The sequence below is a fragment of the Aulonocara stuartgranti genome (genome assembly GCF_965226115.1).
Source record: "Aulonocara stuartgranti genome assembly, chromosome: 1".
Classification (NCBI taxonomy): Eukaryota; Metazoa; Chordata; class Actinopteri; order Cichliformes; family Cichlidae; genus Aulonocara; species Aulonocara stuartgranti.
The window spans coordinates 23,358,276-23,379,257 of NC_138939.1; the positions used below are offsets into that span (position 1 = coordinate 23,358,276).

Here is a 20,982-nt window from a genome sequence, read left to right on the forward strand (position 1 = left end):
CTAAGCTGGACCATTATCAACAAACTAAATCCTGAACCCTTAAAGCCCAAAGTCAAACAAGCGTGAGGACTAGTCCTTCTCTCCCTAATTAAAAGAAAACAGCTGGAGCCTTACCAAACCCAGGCCTGGTCAGGCTTGTATGTTGCCCAAATCCCCACTTAATTGGATCATGATTTTGTGTGGTCTTCCTCTCCTTTTAGACTATGATTGTAGGTACAAACTCCTTGATTCTCAAACAACCAGCTAATTCAAAGTTGGGAGCACTTTCACTTCACATAGGTCAAGCCCTGTTCGCACACCAGTGCTAACTACTCTCCGTTCTCTTTGATTTCCGCACTGAGTGCTCAGGTAGAGTAGAAAAGCGCTATATAAGAACCAGTTGAGTCTATACAAAGTCACAAGGTGATCGAGATGCAGAAACATGAGCGTAAACACACAGCAATACAGCCTTACCTGAGTCAGAATCTTTCTGGTCTCCATTTGCTCCAGCAGTGAAGGGCAGCTTCCTTTTAGAGGCCTTTTCTTTCATCTCTTTGACCCCATCATTGCGATCCAATTTGGGAGTCTTGTTTGATAACACCTTATCCTGTGAAAGCAACAAAACACTGGGGTGAGCAAGTGTCTTCATCAGAGCAGTGCACTTTATTTGTCTACCTTACTTTAAAGTCCTAGAAGCAATTCCTGACTCAGCTGCCACCTTGAAAACACCCTCAGGCACATTTTGAAGCATTAATTAAATTAACTTTAATTTCAATGGTCACCAGGAAATAACATCTGATAAAAGACTGCACAAGTTTGCTGACCGCAAACTCCGTTTATAAAAAGCTTTTCCCCCCTGGAGGTTATACATCTACCACCATATTTTTAAGTCGCCGTGTCCCTCTTTCATAATGTCTCTGGCTATACCTTCCTACTGAATTCACTGGCCTGACTCTTCTAGCTATTAAGAGCTTCTCAAAGCAAAAGTTTTTCCAGAGTTTCCTCCTAGATTCCTGGCCACAGTAAAAGAGCCAGGCACAGGGAGAGGAGGCTAAGCTGACGCCGGCTTGGCTCTGTGGTCTACAGCTGCTGGAAACAATCACAAACCCCTGTGTATCTGCTATCAACAGATGTAAATACTTATGTGTTTGCCCAGCTTAACTTAACGGTTGTTCTGTGTTTGGGTGCTCATGCAAACTAATTTATCCAGAATACCTTTTTTAAAAACAAACAAAAAGACCCCCACAGACCACAAACAGTGGAAGATGACATCATAAACAACTTGTAGACATCTTCATAATAGTTTCTTGTGTGGTAGCAGTAAATAATTATTCATTATTAAAGCTACTTTATGTTGGTCCCTTTCTTTAGGAGTCGCCACAGCTGATGGATGCACATATGTGATTTGGCACAGATTTTACGCTGGATGCCCTTCCTAATGCAGCCGTTTCATTTATCCAGGCTTGGGAATGGAACTGAAGCTGGGTTTGTATCTCTTACAATGAGCTACTAACAATTATTCATTATTAATTTATATACATTTTTAACTAGAATACACAGAATTCAACACAGAATTATTTTTAAAGAGGAAAGCAGTAGCTTCTCACTGAGCAAATATATGAAGTCAAAGCCATACGCTGCATTCCTAATTGCAATACATTAGGAATCAATTCAAAGTGGACACTTAGAGATATTTGTAGATGACAAAAACACAATATTAAAAGACAAGTGTTGCATCTGTGTAACAAAAAATGTTTTTAACGTGTCCCCCAGTAATGGACCTATTATGCTTGATATTTTGCGTGCTGATTTTGACATCACATAGTGTGTTGTGTGACACTTTGCAGCGCTTTGGCCATTTGTGCACCTCAAGATCTTTGTAACCTGGCACGTTGTGCCGTGGCTGCCGCAGCTGGGTTGAAGACACGAGTGTACGATTGTGTGGAAAAACCTTTGCAAAACAACACCCGACAAAGTCTTTGCTTCCGTGTTTTGACTACTTCTTCTGTGGCGATATTGTCTGAGTGGTGACACCTATCGCTCAGGAGAATACTGCAGTGGTTTCCTGCGCCTTAACGGTGGGTATAAATGTGAGTGACTGTGAGACAAGATTGGGGCCGTGATCATTGCGACCACTGTGGTGGGTTTATCAGGGATTTAAGTCATGACTCATGTATTTAGGTTTCTATATTTAATGTACTACATGCTTATGCTAAGGAGGTAGAGGAAGTCAGCTGCTGATTGGAAGGTTGGTGGTTCGATCCCTGGCTCCCCCAGTATGCATGCCAAATATCCTTGGGCAAGATACTAACCCCGACTTGCTCTCCAATGCATCCATCGGAGTATGAACACGTATGAAGGACAGTAATGCACTGACAGTATAGATTACAGTGCTTGGGTGAAAGGGTGTGTATGGGTGAATGCAGCGTGTTGTACAGAGCACTTTGAGTACTCCAGGAGAGTAGAAAAGCGCTATAAGAATCAGTCCATAAACAACAACAAAAATAAAATGAAACAAAAGAGAGCTGATACTGTTTATATGCTAAAAATGGGACATTGTTGTGGCATTAAAAGGATACCATGCTTTTAAAGGATCTTTTTTTTTTTTAATAAATGATATTACCTAAAAAGAAAAGTGTTTTTCATAATTACATTATTTGTCATGTAAGGTTCTGGTCGGTATCGTGAAAGTCTAAATGTACTCTCTTACAATACAGTAGTCAATACTGGAATTTCAGCAATGACTCCATGTATGATTCAGACGACACCATCATCGTTTGACGACTCCGTTAACTACACAGGTTTAAGGACTCATAACGTAAGATGCAAGACAGAGGTGAGATAACGTACAAACAGACGCTTTAATTCACCTAATTTCTCTGTCCTATCTTCAGTACCCTGCTCATCTATCTCTATCCTGAGGGCAGGTTTTCTATTATGTATCAACTCTTTGAACTCCTCCCCCTGCCCTGCCCCAGTCATAAGACCATGATGTCATGGTACAGTAGAGACAAACAGTGTAGCTACAATGAGCTGATCTTTCTGTCTGCCCGTCTGCATCCCCGCTCACTCCCACAAAGAGAGAACACACCATTTGAGCGAAATTATGATGCATACGTTTAAAGCTACAGTACATCTTAAGCATGGAAAACACTATGTGAATTATTTCTTAAAGCAAACAAACAAACAAAAGAACCATCATATAGCTCTGGTTAACTGGACTGGGGAAAAATGGTCAATTCACCAACTCAAATCTCTAAAGTTCAACCGGGTTGATTTTGGAGAATTAAGTGTAAGCAAAGCTTTGACAACTCAAGACTTTCCTCTGATCTGCCTTCACACGACACCCTGTTTGGTGGTCTCCTAGCAATGCGTGCTCTCTTCGTCTCACTCAGTTTTCCACCCACCCCTGTTCGGTTCTTTCCCTCCCTCCCTCCATACCAGAGTCTGATGCAATCCTTTGCAGAGGGTTGTAAATCCATGCCTGCATAAGCTGTACCTCTGCTTTCTACACCTCTCAGAGCTGCTGCTGGTAGCTGAACAGTTAGTACACACATGACATCATCAAGCTGCGCCCAAAACTTTGTTCCAACACAAACAGTGACGACAGTATCTGTGTCAAATTCAAGGTAGTGAATACGTCATAACTGGGCAATAAGGTGACACCAATTCAAAAGCACTTCAGACATGTGACTTAGGGCTTTTTAAGACAACAAACACTGAACCCAAGTCTATTATGCAATAGTCCATTATTTAATTAAGCATTTGTGCTGAAGTCAAATGCAAGAACTATAGTTTAATTAAAAGGAATCTCCGTCGAGCTGTTATCAATCATTAATAACTACAAGATACAACTGAGAGTAAGAAGATTACGCAAGTACAAAGACCTGCGCAGGTATGTTGTATTAAATAATAGCTCAGTCGAAGATGTGGCAAGAAGAAAACAAAATATAGCAAATATGCAGGACTGGTGGAATAAAGTATTCATACCACAATATATTGTATCATTTGTCTTGCAATACAGTACACATACCAAATGCAAATTTTTTATTAAAGTAAGCATGCAGTCTATATAGATTCCCCTACTAAATCACAACTTTACACCACTTATTGTGGCGACACTTATAAAATCTGTACAAGTCAAGTAAAGAGACATTAACCAACATCAACAAGAAAAAAGTCAGGGAGGGGGAATCACAACCTATCATGAGTTGATGACTAGTACATGCTGGTGCCCAAGCTACAGTATGGTTTGGTCTGTGATTTTAGTCTGTTGTTTGGTTGCCAAACCAAGTAACATGAGTGTAATGCTTTGTGGCTATAAATTAGATGTTACCGTTATGAAATTAAAAATAATGGGATACTTTTATTAGGTGTTACATATGATCTTAAAAAGGGTTGTTTTAGCCTGTTGGTAAGTGGTTACTAGGTAGCATGTTAATGTCATAATATGCAATAAAGAAATAACCACTGGCAGGGACCTGAGATAAACCATTTTCAACTTCAAGGCAAGTGAGTCAAGCAACTACTAATGAGAGTAAAACAAACTGGTGTTTAACATATGACCTGGTAGTAAAAACATATAGGGTTATCAAGGGAACTAAGCACCAATTTCAAAGTTTTAGTGAACAGTGTGGATGCAGATTAACGTTCATCTGTGTTGCAGGTTTCGTTGCTGAACTCCTGATTGTGCAAAAAAAGACAGACAGAGATTTGATGCCTTATAGTAAGCTTCCTACGCCTGATATATAGTAACACTTAAACATTTTAGGCAGTAAGCTAAAGTGAGTTTGAGAAAGAAATTTTATTTAATTTTATTTTTGTATTTTAAAAGGTACTCGTCAGGGAGGTTTTTCTTGAAAAACCTGCAACTGTTCCTCAGTGGATTTAGGACATCCCATTTATGTCATCCCAGACTGACTTTAGTGTTCTAACAAGCTCAAGATGTAAAACACTGCACTGATGGGAAAAGCCCAACCTAAAGAGCATCACCTTATTAACATACATTATAATGTATGTACAGAAAGGTTAGAGAGAAGTCTGAAGTCCAGAACTGCATCACATGCACACATGAACTTCTCAAATTAAAATTAAAAAAAAAATCTGCTTCATTCCCATTTTTCTGTTTGATTTAACTTTTGCACATACCAGTACTTATGCATTCATGTGATTTGAACATACCTATTTTGATAGCCCATGTTGTCAGAGAGGGGACAGTGCATAACTATGCACAGGTTTCACTTTTGCCCCATTTCCATGTCATGGAGTCAAATGACATTTGCAAAAAACAGAATAAAAACCAATCAGATATCTTACGTTCTTCTACAGTACCCTGGCTTTGGGTATCTGCTGATACCTAGTAGCGATCCAGTGAGTGTGTTGAATTATTACACTGTATTTTTATACTTGGGAAACAACTGGGGATCTATATGTGTAAGGCAACATCAGTCTTGAGTCAACGCTATCTTTTCCGACTTAGAAAAATTAAATGCAACAAATAAATACATCCGCAACTATAAATTAGCTGAATTGGCTGTTTTTAGTGAAATAACAAACAACAACAGTAAAACAGCAAAGAGATACAGTGGGGCAAAAAAGTATTTAGTCAGCCACCGATTGTGCAAGTTCCCCCACTTAAAATGATGACAGAGGTCAGTAATTTGCACCAGAGGTACACTTCAACTGTGAGAGACAGAATGTGAAAAAAAAAAATCCATGAATCCACATGGTAGGATTTGTAAAGAATTTATTCGTAAATCAGGGTGGAAAATAAGTATTTGGTCACCTCAAACAAGGAAAACCTCTGGCTCTCACAGACCTGTAACGTCGTCTGTAAAAAGCTTTTCTGTCCCCCACTCGTTACCTGTATGAATGGCACCTGTTTGAACTCATCATCTGTATAAAAGACACCTGTCCACAGCCTCAAACAGTCAGACTCCAAACTCCGCCATGGCCAAGACCAAAGAGCTTTCGAAGGACACCAGGAAAAGTATTGTAGACCTGCACCAGACTGGGAAGAGTGAATCTACAATAGGCAAGCAGCTTGGTGTGAAAAAAATCAACTGTGGGAGCAATCATCAGAAAATGGAAGACATACAAGACCACTGATAATCTCCCTCGATCTGGGGCTCCACGCAAGATCTCATCCCGTGGGGTCAAAATGATCATGAGAACGGTGAGCAAAGATCCCAGAACCACACGGGGGGACCTGGTGAATGACCTGCAGAGAGCTGGGACCAAAGTAACAAAGGTCACCATCAGTAACACACTACAACGGCAGGGAATCAAATCCCGCAGTGCCAGACGTGTTCCGCTGCTGAAGCCAGTGCATGTCCAGGCCCGTCTGAAGTTTGCCAGAGAGCACATGGATGATACAGCAGAGGATTGGGAGAATGTCATGTGGTCAGATGAAACCAAAGTAGAACTTTTGGTATAAACTCAACTCGTCGTGTTTGGAGGAAGAAGAATACTGAGTTGCATCCCAAGAACACCATACCTACTGTGAAGCATGGGGGTGGAAACATCATGCTATGGGGCTGTTTTTCTGCCAAGGGGACAGGACGACTGATCCGTGTTAAGGACAGAATGAATGGGGCCATGTATCGTGAGATTTTGAGCCAAAACCTCCTTCCATCAGTGAGAACTTTGAAGATGAAACGAGGCTGGGTCTTCCAACATGACAATGATCTAAAACACACCGCCCGGGCAACAAAGGAGTGGCTCCGTAAGAAGCATTTGAAAGTCCTGGAGTGGCCTAGCCAGTCTCCAGACCTCAACCCCATAGAAAATCTGTGGCGGGAGTTGAAAGTCCGTGTTGCTCGGCGACAGCCCCAAAACATCACTGCTCTCGAGAAGATCTGCATGGAGGAATGGGCCAAAATACCAGCTACTGTGTGTGCAAACCTGGTAAAGACCTATAGTAAACGTTTGACCTCTGTTATTGCCAACAAAGGTTATGTTACAAAGTATTGAGTTGTATTTTTGTTATTGACCAAATACTTATTTTCCACCCTGATTTACGAATAAATTCTTTACAAATCCTACCATGTGGATTCATGGATTTTTTTTTCACATTCTGTCTCTCACAGTTGAAGTGTACCTCTGGTGCAAATTACTGACCTCTGTCATCATTTTAGGTGGGGGAACTTGCACAATCGGTGGCTGACTAAATACTTTTTTGCCCCACTGTAAATCAAATGAAAAATAAAAATGTATTTGGGTCGTTCTTTTAAATTTTTTGCACTAATCTCATTAGGTTGCTGCATAATGCTCTTACAGCTGCACTGGTTGCTCGTCTTCCTGCACATACATGCGCTTACCATGAGGCTGACAGGATACGGCTTAAATGAAGCAATTTTTATGATGTCTCTTTGATTGAACTAAAGACAAGTTTTTAGCTGTATCAACTCACTTGACCCGTTTGTGGTTAACTAAAAAACTTTTGCAAACATTTATAAAAAACAAACAAACCCCAAAACAACAACAACTATTGGTGTAGCAAGTGTAAAATACTTCTAAACCATATTGCTTTGCTTTTAAATTCACTCTGGCTAGCAACCAACACGCTACAGCTGAGGTGTGGCAAAGCAAAGCCTGAACAAGACCACCAAAGATCACCAAAAACCAGTCTGAAATATGGGAACAGCACACCCCTAGAAACATACATCAATATTTATATTTCCATGGAATGAGCTGGGACAGAGCTTACCATACAATCAAATGTGCAAAGAAGAATCTTACTCTTTTTAATTATTTCATTTACACACTACATTCTACTCATTACTTTGGTTGTTAAACTAAAAGTAAATACCTATAAATTGCAGAGTGATGCAACACATACATTGCTCTACTCCACAGTACATTTGAGATGAGCTCTGTAAGCTGACAAGTCAGAACCTGCCTCCAGCTGGTCCACAGAGCCAATGCAAAGCATGGTGTGACTGGTAAACAACAACATTAGTTTGGGACAGAAATCTTTTTGATGTTGCGTAAGGAACTGTCAAGCTTACGGAGATAAACTGGTAATTACTAAATAACTAAACTGATGTGAGCGTCTCAGGTTTATGACCAAAAGGTCAGAAAGTGCTGTTTAAAGGGAGTAAATGATTTCTGCTGAAGACCACGTGTCTTTGTCATTCAGTTCAATGATGATCTAAACCCCAATCTAAAACTAATTTTGTCATTACTTTAACTCATGTTTCTCCAAGTGAAACAGGCTTTGTTGCTGTGCACTGTGTTTACTGTATGCTTTTCAATCTTACCTTTTTCCCACCTTGCTTTTCCACCATGTCGGTGTTGAGTGGGAAGTGGTCCAGCTGGGGGGTTTTAGAACCCCCACCTTTGGGCATCGTTCAGCTCTCCCCACGCCAAGCTTCATTCACGCTGCCATTGCATCGTCATCAACCGTCTGGAACAAAGAGAAAAACAAAATGGTGTGTGGATGGAGGGGAGGGGGAGTTTAGCACCTGACGTTTCATTGAAAACACATTTACACACTGCCAGACGATGCAGCCATTAGTGGTACATCAAGCACTCCACTTTCAACCATTACACCCCTGGCTCTGGAGGAAGAGCATTTAAAGAGGGAGGAGAGCTGCAGCTGTGGCAGGCAAAGGGCTTATCTGTTCACCAGGCAGAACCCAAAGAGCAGTAAGAGCCGCCTGAATACTTAAAAAAAGTTGTTAGAAATCTCTGTTAAGTGTAAACCCAATCAAAGTACAATTACTTTTAACAGAGGCATGCTATTCATATCAGCTACATCTTAAGTGCTGACATACTAGAATTTGGGAATGACAACAGGGCAGACTATGTCCAAGATATTGCATAATGCACATGTTGTGGGCCTTGGAACAGCTGAGGAATGTCTTTAGAAATTTAACCGGCACGTCTCAACAAAAACCCAAACAGCTACTTACCGCCAAAGCTAGCCAGCCCTTGTAATTGTGGGCTTTACCCTGTACTAATTTATGGCATCCTTGCCATAGTGACTAAGGAAGGTGATCCATTGTATTACAGCAACAACAACAAAAACAATCATCTCTGGTATAAGTGGTTTTATTGTAAATTCACAATAAACCATGAGAGTTCTGTACAGTTTATTGTCCTCTGTGTTCTTAGTGTCTACTTTGCCTTACGTGCAAGTACACAACAATATGTGCATTACTATCCACTGCCTTTCCTTCATGGCCGCCTGCTTCACAGGGCCATGAATTAATCATACATTCCTTTCCTCAATTCTCTCCTCTGTAATGTACTTTCTCTAAAGAGTGCGTCCAAATGTGATCATCCCTGTGACTGACTGAGTGAGTGAACAGATGAGGCCATGGCTGCATTATTTTTTCCCTCTACTTTGAGACACTGGCACTCCTATCTTCCCTGGCGCCACTTCCATCTCCACTCCACTCCCCTCCCCCCACCCTTCTTCCCTTCGCTCTGCAGTTATCCTATTCAAAGACTGCTATTTATATCCTTCCAGGCAAGTCAGTCAAGTCAAGACAGCCAGCCAGCCAACCAGATAGGCACACAACTGCAGTGGACGTGCTGACCCCCTTTACAGCTGTAAAGAATAAGACATGAGAAACACAGCAAACCACAGGCACCTTCCTCACAGTTCATTGTTAGTCCCTCTTTGCTACTGGTAGGCACTTGCTGCAATCTCCCTCAACTCCCACCTCTCACCACACCAAACAAAGTGACAGGAAGGTCGACCGCTCTCAGAAATAAACAAACACTGCAGCCACGCACAGACACACACATTAAACTGGGTCAGCGAGGCTTCTAGAACAATAATCTGCACTATTTTGGGACTACTATGATAGATGATAATAGCAACCGAGCATTTCGCTGATATGTGAAACACAAGAAAATGCTGTTTGCAAGCTTGCAGTCACACAAAGGCACACATGGAGAGGAAACCCTGTTCAAAACCAAGGGGCATCATTTCCTGTGTAATTTCATGCCAATAACAAGACACCCAATATCTGCTGACAGTGTGTCTGTGTTTCGCCGCTGAACAGTTGATTAATTTCATATGTCCATTTATGAGTGTACATACAAGATTTCTACAAAATGTCACTTTGGGATGTTTTACAACCAACAGACAAAGTCATTTTCTCCAAGAACAAACTGCAAATTCATTCAACATTACTAAAGAAAATGAGTGTTTGATTAACATTACACTATTTAGTTTAATTTCAGCCTTTATAAGATGATGTGTAATGGAAACCAGACATTACTAACTTGGCAACCACTGCAAAAACTACTCCCACTCAATTACTTGGTGGGTTTTATCTACATATTCAGAAATGTAAGTGATCATGAGCTTGCATATAGTGGGAGTGCGTTAAAGTGGTGCTGAATAGTAATCTAGGCCAGCGAACAAAACAACTTTCAGGTGTTAACGGTTGAAAAGAAGTTTAAGCATTTGCTATCTTTAAGGTGCCAGAAACATTGGTGACCCATAAGGAATGATCAGGATTTCTACATTGATTAGTCATAAAACGCGGCCTTCAAACCGGAGACAAATGCAATATGATAAAACACACTGAGAAATTCCACACGGTACACTTTTGTGCCACTGACTTTGCCTAAACCTACTTGGTGTCAGGTGTTCCAATTAAGGAGATGAGATTGTAAGTGTGGCTTAAGAGGTGTCACTCCCTATAAATAAAGGCATACAAAGTCTGATTACTGTCAAAGCCGTGTCTTTTCGAGAGAGATCAGTTGATGTGAACCATGGCAAGATTGCTACTACATTTTCAGGCTAGAAGCATTTACAAATGGCTAGAATTCAGGTCCACTACCTGGGAATGGGCGTCCTGTAAAGAGCACACCAAAAATAATCCCAAATTAGGTGAAAAAAGACCAAAAGGTAACAGCAGAACAACTGCACAAATCTCGACAACTTGTCCACAATAAGAAGAAACACTGAATAAGAATGGTGTTCATATCAGGACATCGCAGCACATCTGAAAAGACTCTCCAGATATTTCACAAGACTTGCTGGATAATGTTGCTAGATAATATTCTGTGGACATGTGAGATCAAAGTTAAACTTTCTGGCAAAAACCTAAGGGACTTCCAAACTGGAAGAAGAAATTTTTTTTTTTCAATGGAATGTCACGACACAAGACCATGACCTGAGTTTAAGGCAACGAAAGACAGGGTTACAGAGCACACAAGAAAGTTAATAATAAATTAAAAGGATAATTTTAGAACAAATCCCTTAGCTACTTGTGACATAACACGAAGAGGGCTGTTCAACCAAAACATCCCAGAATTATTAATTAACGCACTCGATTTGTAGTGAGGAACCGTCCTCACGTCTTCCTCATCTCTGTCCTGTTACTCATAAGTAGCTGCAGGATAATCTGAGGGTTTTTGTTGTGGCTGTATGAGTTACTAAATTCAACAGTTCATTTACATTTTCCAGCCTAGCTTTTGTTTGTGTTTTACAAAGTTTTGTCAAATGTGTTTGTTGTAACGGTGTCCCATTTCAATTCTCTTCTCTTCACAACTTTTGGGTTTGCAAAGTAGATATATAAAATATGCATTTCAGAGACAAATCATCTGTAGTTACATTTTTAATCAACGGGGCAATACATTTTAAGTTTATAAGCAACCAATTAACTGTTGCCTGCTGACTCGCTCCCTGACATCAGGGGTAGGGAGAAAGAAACAAAAAAAACACGCACTGCACTGTTGAGTTTTAATGTATTATGCATGACGTCAGCCAAGTTAGACGTGGCCATGGAGATAACTGCAGAAAGGAGTGGTGAGTGTTGAGCCAGAGAAGCAATCTCTTCTAAATGAAGGACAGGACCTGCCAGTACTACTCTCCAAGCTTCTCTCACCCCTGAATAAACACACACACCATTCTTTCTATGCCCCCTGTCCCTCTCTCTTCATCCTCCTGTAGCATCCTCTCTATCCCGAGCCACTCCCTCTGCGGTCAGATGGAGGCCAACACTTCAGCATATTGCAGCATACCATGTGCATACTTGCAGAAGCACTGGGACACATCACAAGCACACTTGCACTGGCATGAGGTCAACTTCAAGAGTTAGTTTACAATGGTTTCAAAGCCTACAAGGCAGATAAAATAGAAGAATGGACATAAATGCAGTAGCATTTAATAAAAGGGCACACAGCTGTGAATTTATTTCTTTTAAAGCACAAGGGACATTAGTGTGCCCGCTCATACAAAATTAATGTTCTATTTAAAGATAATGTGTACAGTGACGCACATGGAGTTTTCTTATCAAGCATATAAGAAGTGCCGTTATATAAATGAAAATGCTATTGCATATATCTGCTGCAATAAAACTGCAAAACACCTCAACCTCAAAGGCTCACAGACCAAACTCTACCATAGCCAGCACAACCAAGCAGCTGCTCTAATACAGACAGACAATTTTGATTATGTATGGGGAAAACAGAGACATAAAGACACAAACAACTATAGCAGAGGTACAGGTGCAGATTTGAAAAGCAATTGTTTGCCCCAGCCCCGCGCCACTCCCAACTCTCAATGTACACACAAAAACACACCTCAAATTTTCCACTCTGACAGCTGAACAGTGCAGCAGCTGCACACAGGGATGGGCATGTTGCTGTGTCTGCCTGTGCTCGTGTTTGTGTGCGTCGTGCGTGTATCGACCTCGCTGCATATTGCACAATCAGATACGAATCAGCACCGCGCACACAAACACACACACACAAACTGCCAAGCAGTCAACTCGTATCTTGATGTTGGCTAACAGATGTGCCATGACTTCTCCATTGTATCATAAATGGTGAAACAAGTGTTATGCAGGTCAAATGTCCTCATAGCAGAGATGCTCAGGAGTTGCAGTTGTGATTCTTTGCATTCTGGATCTAGAGCTCTAGTAAGATCAAGGCCTTTCAAGTGTACTCAACCAAAGACACCAGTTCAAAATAATGCCTAAGAACAGATACTGACACAGCCTTGATTTAGCATGACTCACCCCTAAATACTGTGATACGTTAGAGGATTACACAAACTGGTAAAGCAATACAAACTCCCTTTGGCAGAAATGTAATGGTGAAAAACATCTTTTAGCATCTATATTTAAAAGATAATAAAGATCTTAGTTGGGAGCACAAATCCTCATATCTCCTGCTAGGTTATCCATTTGACAATTCATGGTGAATTTACCAGTTACAATTCCACATAAAAAGTGCTGATGCAAAATACATTTTCAGCCCCAACCTATTTACCTCAAATACAGATTTCTCACCAGTAAAAAAGCCACAGAGTTTTTCCACACTTGGTAGTTATTGGAAAAAGCAGACCACTTAATTTTGAGTACAAGGAGAAAGCATCTATGTTTGTTTATAATGAAGAACTTTATTTTCTTATTAATTTTGAGGGTGCAATAGGAATTTAAGTTAAAATTTAACACCAAATAATCATATTTATTCTGCCTCGCTTCCCATTATTTAGATTTGATATATATTATTGTATTTTTATATATATATATATATATAATATTATTGATTATTGATTATAAAGCATTATAAAATCTTCAAATTATAGATAAAAAAACAAGCAAACCCCCCCCCCCTAAAAAACAAAACAAAACTGTACCAAATCATTGTGCCCTAGTTTATGTATGTGCTTACCCTGCAGTCTATTGACATGCTATGCAGCAGATAAATCTACAGAAAGACAGCAACAGCAGCAGCAGCAGCTAGCTAGCCTGTTTGGTGTGCAAATAAAACCAGCCTGGCTCGGCTGCTGTATCCTGGCAACCAAAGCCCAGCTTGGCTGCTCAGTCCCTGACCTGGGCCCATTCACTTCATTATAAACGTGTGTAGAGAAGAAGAGAATGACACATGAACACGCACACACGCGCACAATCGGGCGATCGTGGCTCAAGAGTTGGGAGTTCGTCTTGTAATCGGAAGGTTGCCGGTTCGAGCCCCGGCTTGGACAGTCTCGGTCGTTGTGTCCTTGGGCAAGACACTTCACCCGTTGCCTACTGGTGGTGGTCAGAGGGCCCGGTGGCGCCAGTGTCCGGCAGCCTCGCCTCTGTCAGTGCACCCCAGGGTGGCTGTGGCTACAATGTAGCTTGCCATCACCAGTGTGTGAATGTGTGTGTGAATGGGTGGATGACTGGATATGTAAAGCGCTTTGGGGTCCTTAGGGACTAGTAAAGCGCTATATAAATACAGGCCATTTACCATATGTGCTAATGCAAAAACAAGCACAGAGAGAAGATGCATTATGCGAAAAAAGAAAATACATGCCTACAAAAGACGCAGAATTACTTTGTGCATAGTGCTGTATTAAAGAACTGTGATTATCTCTGCTTCTGCGGGTGGAGGCCAAGCTTCTACAGTTTTATTAAAAAAGAAAAATAGAAAATCACACATGAGATATGCTAACTACTTTGCATTTTCAGCAAAAAAAAAAGTTTCTGGTAAAATACGACGTTATGAGATGTGAATCTTTTGTGCCTTCTCTACTTTAAAGTCAATGTTATGCTTAAATGCTGATTTGAGGATGACCACATCTGGATATGACAAAATATATCTGAAATGTGAGTGGGAGTGGTCCTATTATCTAGGAGGAGAGAGAGCCAGGGAGCAAGAGAGGAGTGAGATGTGGGGAGGAATCCAATCACTGTCTGATTTTCTATTCTGAGCACGTCCACTCTCCCTTACACCTCTCTGTTCCATCCAATAACAGCTCAGGGCTTGCTGCCTGCCTGCCAGTCTGGTAAATCACGCTGTCTTTGCCAGTGACCTCGCTAAGATAGTGGCAGGCCTGTATATATATGCAGCTCGGCTGCAGGAAAGGCCAGCGACAATCTAGTGCATTTTGGCTCTCTCCTCTCCAGTCCCTCAGCTTCATCAGTGCTCTGACTCATTCTCATTTCTTTCCTCTCACCTCTCTGAGTACTTCTCTCTCATCTGCCTTTCTCTCTATTTTCAACATCTCCCTTTCTCCCCCCCTCTCTAAAGCCTGACATTGCCACAGCAACGTGTGAGCACACATGCACACGCGCACACACACAGAAGGCCTGTTGCCTAGCAACTAACAAATGAGACAGATGCAGGCCTATCAGAAGCCAGTGAAAGAGCTGTGGACCGAGAGAGGAAGCCTATTGATAGAAGAGTGCCTCTGCATATCAACCTCAAGCAACGAGGTTTCAATCCCTCCCTGACCTTTGGATCCTCATTTGATCAAAAAGAGATGTTTCACTCAGACTGATATGTGCTAACCAATGCCTCTTCTAGCAATTACTTGTATATATTAGATATTAAATTAGATATTGTATATTACATTGACATTTGAACTAGGGCTGCAATGATTCGGCGCCATAATCCATGACGTGGACTATAAAAATTAGTTGACGCCGAATTTCATCGTCAACGCGTCATACTCTAAAACCACGTAAATGGATTTTTGTAACTGCAGTACACTACGGGAAACTATAGGGGGAGGATCGCCTTTGTCGTCTGCCAAGACTGCACTCAATAGTAACGAAGAAGAACGTAGCACGAACAGCAAACCGAGAGGATGTAAGAAAATTGAGATAAAAAAAAAACCGCGAAAGCATTTCACAGAAAACAAACAAAGCTAAATGCAGACAATGAAAGCAGAGCTTTGCGTCCATGACAGCTCTACTGCAGTCCACGAGCATTTAAAACGCCGGCACCTTGGAGCTGTGATGTTGACTCTGAATGGATCCGTTTTAGAGAGTTAAGTTCGTGTGTGGCCTTGATATCTTTTTCATCTTCATGTTTGTACAGTAATATTTATGTTAGCTCACTTGTCGGAAGCTTCTCAGGATGCTTGCTAAGCAGTTCAGCATTTCAGTTTTGTTAGCTAATGATTGAAATGCGATAGTTAAACAGGAGTAGCTACACTGCCTCCTGTTTTTTTTGTTGTCCACATGTCCTCTGCAATTGTGAATTCATCTGTAAACTTTGTTGACTTGTAATTTTGGACTGGAAAATAAAATCTTTTCGATTTAATTTGAAGCTTTATTTGAAATAATGGACATAAGCCATAAGCCATTTAGTTTCCCATTTCCACATTATTTTTGTGTCTAGATACTACTAGCAATTTAATTTGTATAACCTAACATTTTAATTAATTTCATTTTTATTCTGACAGTCCTATGGAGTAATGTTAAAAATACATTTGATTATTTTCAAATTCATACGTTTCCTAGGTCTTTATTCGTAATTTGCTGTGGGACAGAGCAGCAGGGTAATATTCACAAGTGGGCAGGCTTGAGCAGGTGATATACTGGACCCTAGAACAGGAGGTATGCGTGCAGGAAGATGAGATAAGAGTTACTGAAATAAGCATTGAATAATTGACCAATCAAAGAAAAATTAGGCCGATTAGCTGACTATCAAAATAATCGGTAGCTGCAGCCCTAGTTTGAACACTGCAAAATAGTCAGGAGAATAAAAGGGGGAGAAATAGGGAAAACATTAATGCATTACCTATCAATATACATTTGCAGATCTATCACAACAATGACAAACACCCACAAAAGTGGCACAAAATTATCAATATAGCATGGCATTATTTATTTTCACATGTCAAACCTCTGACTGAGAGGTTGTTAAGCAGGATGGATGGAAATACCAGTATGTTTGGGAATCTCATGCTCCCATTAAATGAGGCCAAAACAACAACAATCCATATTAAAGTCCTCCTACTTATCAAACTACTTACACTATGAAGACAATTTCACACACAACCAATATGAAGCAGCAAAATATTTACCACTTCAAGGTATATGTATATGGATGTCTGCTTGTGTGGAAGGGATTTTGTCTCCAGAGCGTAAACACTAGCCTCCGCATTGGGCATCCACACGCCATCTACACAGCTACATGCGTCCTCCAAGTGGGGTTGAAACCCCCCGCCAATGACGACAACAACAACAACAAAAAAAACCCCAACTAGACAATGCCCCACAGTCGTCTGTGTGTAAATAAAATCACAGTCTGATGCTACAACCATAGTGTAACAGTTCATTGAACTTAAAACTCAAGACAGCAGTGGTCAAATGTCAGATTTACAGTCCCGCATTGAAGTCTGTTTGCGTAGTACTCAGTCTATGGATAAAGAGGTGTTATGTAAATTCAACCAATGCAGAGGCTACCAAGAGTTTAGTGTGGAGCCCTGGAAAAAGCCAATGGTGTGTTGCTAAAAACCAATGATGGCATGTGTAGGTTTGGTCTGAATAGTTTTCTTGAACAAGACAGGGAAAGACCATAGATTGTACCACAAACGTTTATTTTGATAGTCGACTAGTCACCGATTTTTTTTGCGATTAGTCGACTAATCAGATCATCATCCATTGGACGTAAAACGTACAGCTTATTGCACCAGCAGCATCTGCTCTTATATAACTATCATTAGCTTACAGCTTTAAGTGTTTAAGGTATGTGCTAACTAAAAATAAAGACAAGATGATAGTTTATTAAATTTTAATGAAATTTGCAGATTGTTTTGGTGGAGTTTAAAAAACTCAGCCGTCTGCTCCTTGCTTTCTAAAATATAACGGGACACCGGAGGATATTCCCGAGCATCTCACACTTCTGATAATCAGTTGTCTGCTTGATGTTTATTCAGCTGTGTAAAAACTATAACTTTAATCTCAGCCAAACCGATTTACTCAGGAACAAATAAAAAAACTGAAAAAAGCCAAACAATAACATTTTAAGTTATCTAAGTGACTTATATATGTTTAACCTGAGTAGGGTTTGAAAACGATTTGCCGGGAGTCCGGTGTTCTCACCAGCTCCAGTGAGCCTTGAACCCCAGCTAGCTATCGAGCTGATGGGTAACAGACGTCTCCGAAAACGTCGGAGCGCTTTTGAAAATATGTGGTGGCAGATATTTGAAGTTTAAACAGCTACATTCTCGCTTGAAAATATGTTAAAAGTTTATTTTGTGACCCAGAAAGAGTAATATTAAAACTAACTAGCTTCCGCCATTCTTGGAAACTGAGCAGGGCCGCGCTATGAATTCTGGGATAGGTTGGGCCACGAAGTATACACCTGACCCATCTTTCAAATCTGGGGAAATAAAGGACGCATTTGTCGGAGACTTCGAATTTGGACAATCTTCATTGTGTCGCTGTAACATAATTGGCCTACAAATGCGGGCACAGGAGGATGCGGTTCCTGAATTTGGACACATCTACCATCTTCTGTTTCAGTCTGTTATTACACTCTTAAATCCTACTACTTATTCCTGCATCTTTTGGGATCTTACAAAGCTTCAAACGATGCGTCGACTACTAAATTAGTTGTTGACGATTTTGATAGTCGACGTAATCGTGGCAGCCCTACCATAGAGTACGCTACAAACTGGAAGAAATCACAATGGCTGTTTTAATTATATTATTTTGATATTACTTCTCTCAACTCCACTTTGTGAGAAAGATAGCAGAAACACAAGCAAGAGTAGCCCAGTATACCTGCTATTCCATGTTTTTGATGTTGAACATTTTAGATGTAGTCTTTGAGAAAGGTCTGTGAATTACCCATCAATGCCTGGACAATTGCACACACACAGACATACACGAGCCAACACAAGTGCTAAATATTTTACAATGTAAGCTTTCCCAGTTAACAATAATTCATGCAACACAGTCTGTCTTTCAAAACCAAATACAAACCCATTTATCTGCAGGGTTTGATTACTGGTCAAAAATGGGCCCTAATAAGAAAACCAAAAAAACCAAAACAAATTTACAACATTAAAGTATCAAGAAACACCTTTAATCTTTCAGAAATTCTGCTCCTGTATTGAATTCATACAACAGACTGACAGTATGCCAACTATACTGTCAGTTTGATTTCTATCAAATCTTTAATCTACTGGTGACCGCAACAAAGTTCACAGCAAAGTCAAGCTACGTCAGCTAGCAGTGTATGTACAGTATTCCTTGAATGAAGGTCACCCTATTCCTGAGCATGGAAATGAGGCAATGTTTCAGTTACAAACAAAGTAATGAGCAGCACAAGATTCAATAAAAACAGCATCTGATAAGCAGAAGTGTGTAGGCAGAATTAAAACAATATGTTAAGTGAAACTACTGTGCAACATATCACATGTAAACAAAAAAATCCTCACTGTGCTACGCAGAGCTATAGTAACATGAACACTGACTGAAAATAACACAAGAGATGCCAGTAAAACAGGAAACTATGACCAAGCAACTCCAAAGTCATATTCACGAGTGTAGTTTCTTTAGATTTAATTTAAAGCATCACAGCAAGCACCGGGGGTTAAGACCACATGCTGAAGTGCAGCCCCTCCCTCATACATAATGCACAGCGTTTTGCATTCCCTTCATCAGTTTAAAACTGCATGGGTTTAATGTACATTGCTTAGGGTGGTTACTTCATGTTAGGGATGCTCAATTTCTTTCTTTCTTTTTTTTTTTTAAGCACATGGAATGGTTTTCCTACACCACAGCATCAATAATAAATTGGCAACGTTGGTTGCGCGCGTTTCTCAAAGGAAACAACTTCTGCAAGTATCGTTTGAAGTATATGATTCCTGTTAAACTTATCATAAAACCACTAAAACCGAAGATTTGCTGCAGATGTGCTATAATGACGTGTAAATGCCAGCTTGGTTTAAAGTCAGATGAATTTAATGAAGTCTGCTTTCTAATGGATTTCCTGAGTATCCGTGTAGAAAAATGTTAATTAATCTTCTCTTACTCAAAGCAGTTTTACTACTAAATAACAAAAGGGCCAGGTCACATAACCTAGACTGCAAGGGAAAAAGAATAGTGACATTTTTATTCCAGCATTGATAAGATCAATGCAGACTTATTCTACGGTTCTCAATTTGTGTCCACGAAAAGCCACGACGGTACCACATAAAGTGTCCGCTGTTGATTATTTGTTAGCTTGGGCCATCTGGAAAATGAGGAAGGTGATGAGTGAGGTGTCCCAAGCCAGATTGGAACCCATGACATGATGGCTGTGCGATATAAAATTTAGCTCTAAGAGAAATGCAGCCACCAGGATTTATTCTTATAAAACGCGCAGCACATTAAGATGTGCGTGACTGAATTTATGTCTGCCGTGTGCCTGCGTGAGAGCACATGAATGAATGAGTGTATATGTACACAAGTAAGAGTGTACGATAGTAAAATGTGAGGCACGGTGACTGGATCTACATTAATTAAGGATTACGTGAGGAGGTAAAAATAAATGCAGAGGAGAGGGAGTGAGCCTGGATAGATAATGAACAGAGTGGGAGAAAGGAAAGGGAGGAGAGGCACAGAGGGGGGATATGACCTTTCCACAGATGAGCATCATTATGTCTCACACACACACACACACAAATGTATAAACTGTCATCTGAAAAGTGTTCCCAATTTAAAGCGGTCTGAATGCCGCAATGCAACTGTGATAAAATTATTGAAGAAGCAGCTACGGGGCAGATTACACAGACATGTGACTGTGTTTTTGGCAGCTACTGGATCTGCCTGCTGTAGGACTGTAGATGATTACAACAGTAACAGTTTCACTGCACGTTCTTTATTTTGTGCACTTGAGACGGTTTTTTGTTTGTTTTTTCCAAGTGTGCCTTTTTACATCACAACTTCACTGTTTCGTGTTTTCTTAACATAAAGTGCCAAAAGGAATCAATCTTCATTGATTTAAGTGAAATTAATTTTGTTTTCTACACTTGAACTGGACACCAGGGTTAAAATGTGTTTCTGTCACATGTAAAAATACTCCAACAAGCCTCTGTCAGCCGAGCAACAAACAACTGCAGAGTTCTCCCTCTAAACATGCATGCGCACATGCTTGTTTGTTGCAAAACGAATACAAAACCTCCTATTTGGCTTAATTTCTTTTTAAACCAAGCTGACGAAGGCTACAGCCTGAAACATGTAATTTTCATTCTGCTGCAATGCAATTTCTGAAGCATTATATACATTTGAGAGAGCTGACAATCTAATTAATATTTTTGGAGTA

General features: G+C 40.4%; 1 protein-coding gene across 2 annotated transcripts in view; it reads right to left on the reverse strand.

Moving 5' to 3' along the window:
• The window catches only part of ankrd11 (ankyrin repeat domain 11), a 117,339-nt gene that overhangs the window by 21,285 nt on the left and 75,072 nt on the right, over nt 1-20,982 (reverse strand). For both annotated transcript variants that reach the window (XM_082528284.1, XM_082528283.1), the window contains exons 3-4: nt 8,241-8,386; nt 454-586 (exon numbers count right to left, since the gene is read on the reverse strand). In XM_082528284.1, coding sequence (XP_082384410.1) covers nt 454-586; nt 8,241-8,327 — 220 coding nt within the window. In that variant the 5' untranslated portion in view covers nt 8,328-8,386. The remainder of the gene's footprint in view (nt 1-453; nt 587-8,240; nt 8,387-20,982) is intronic.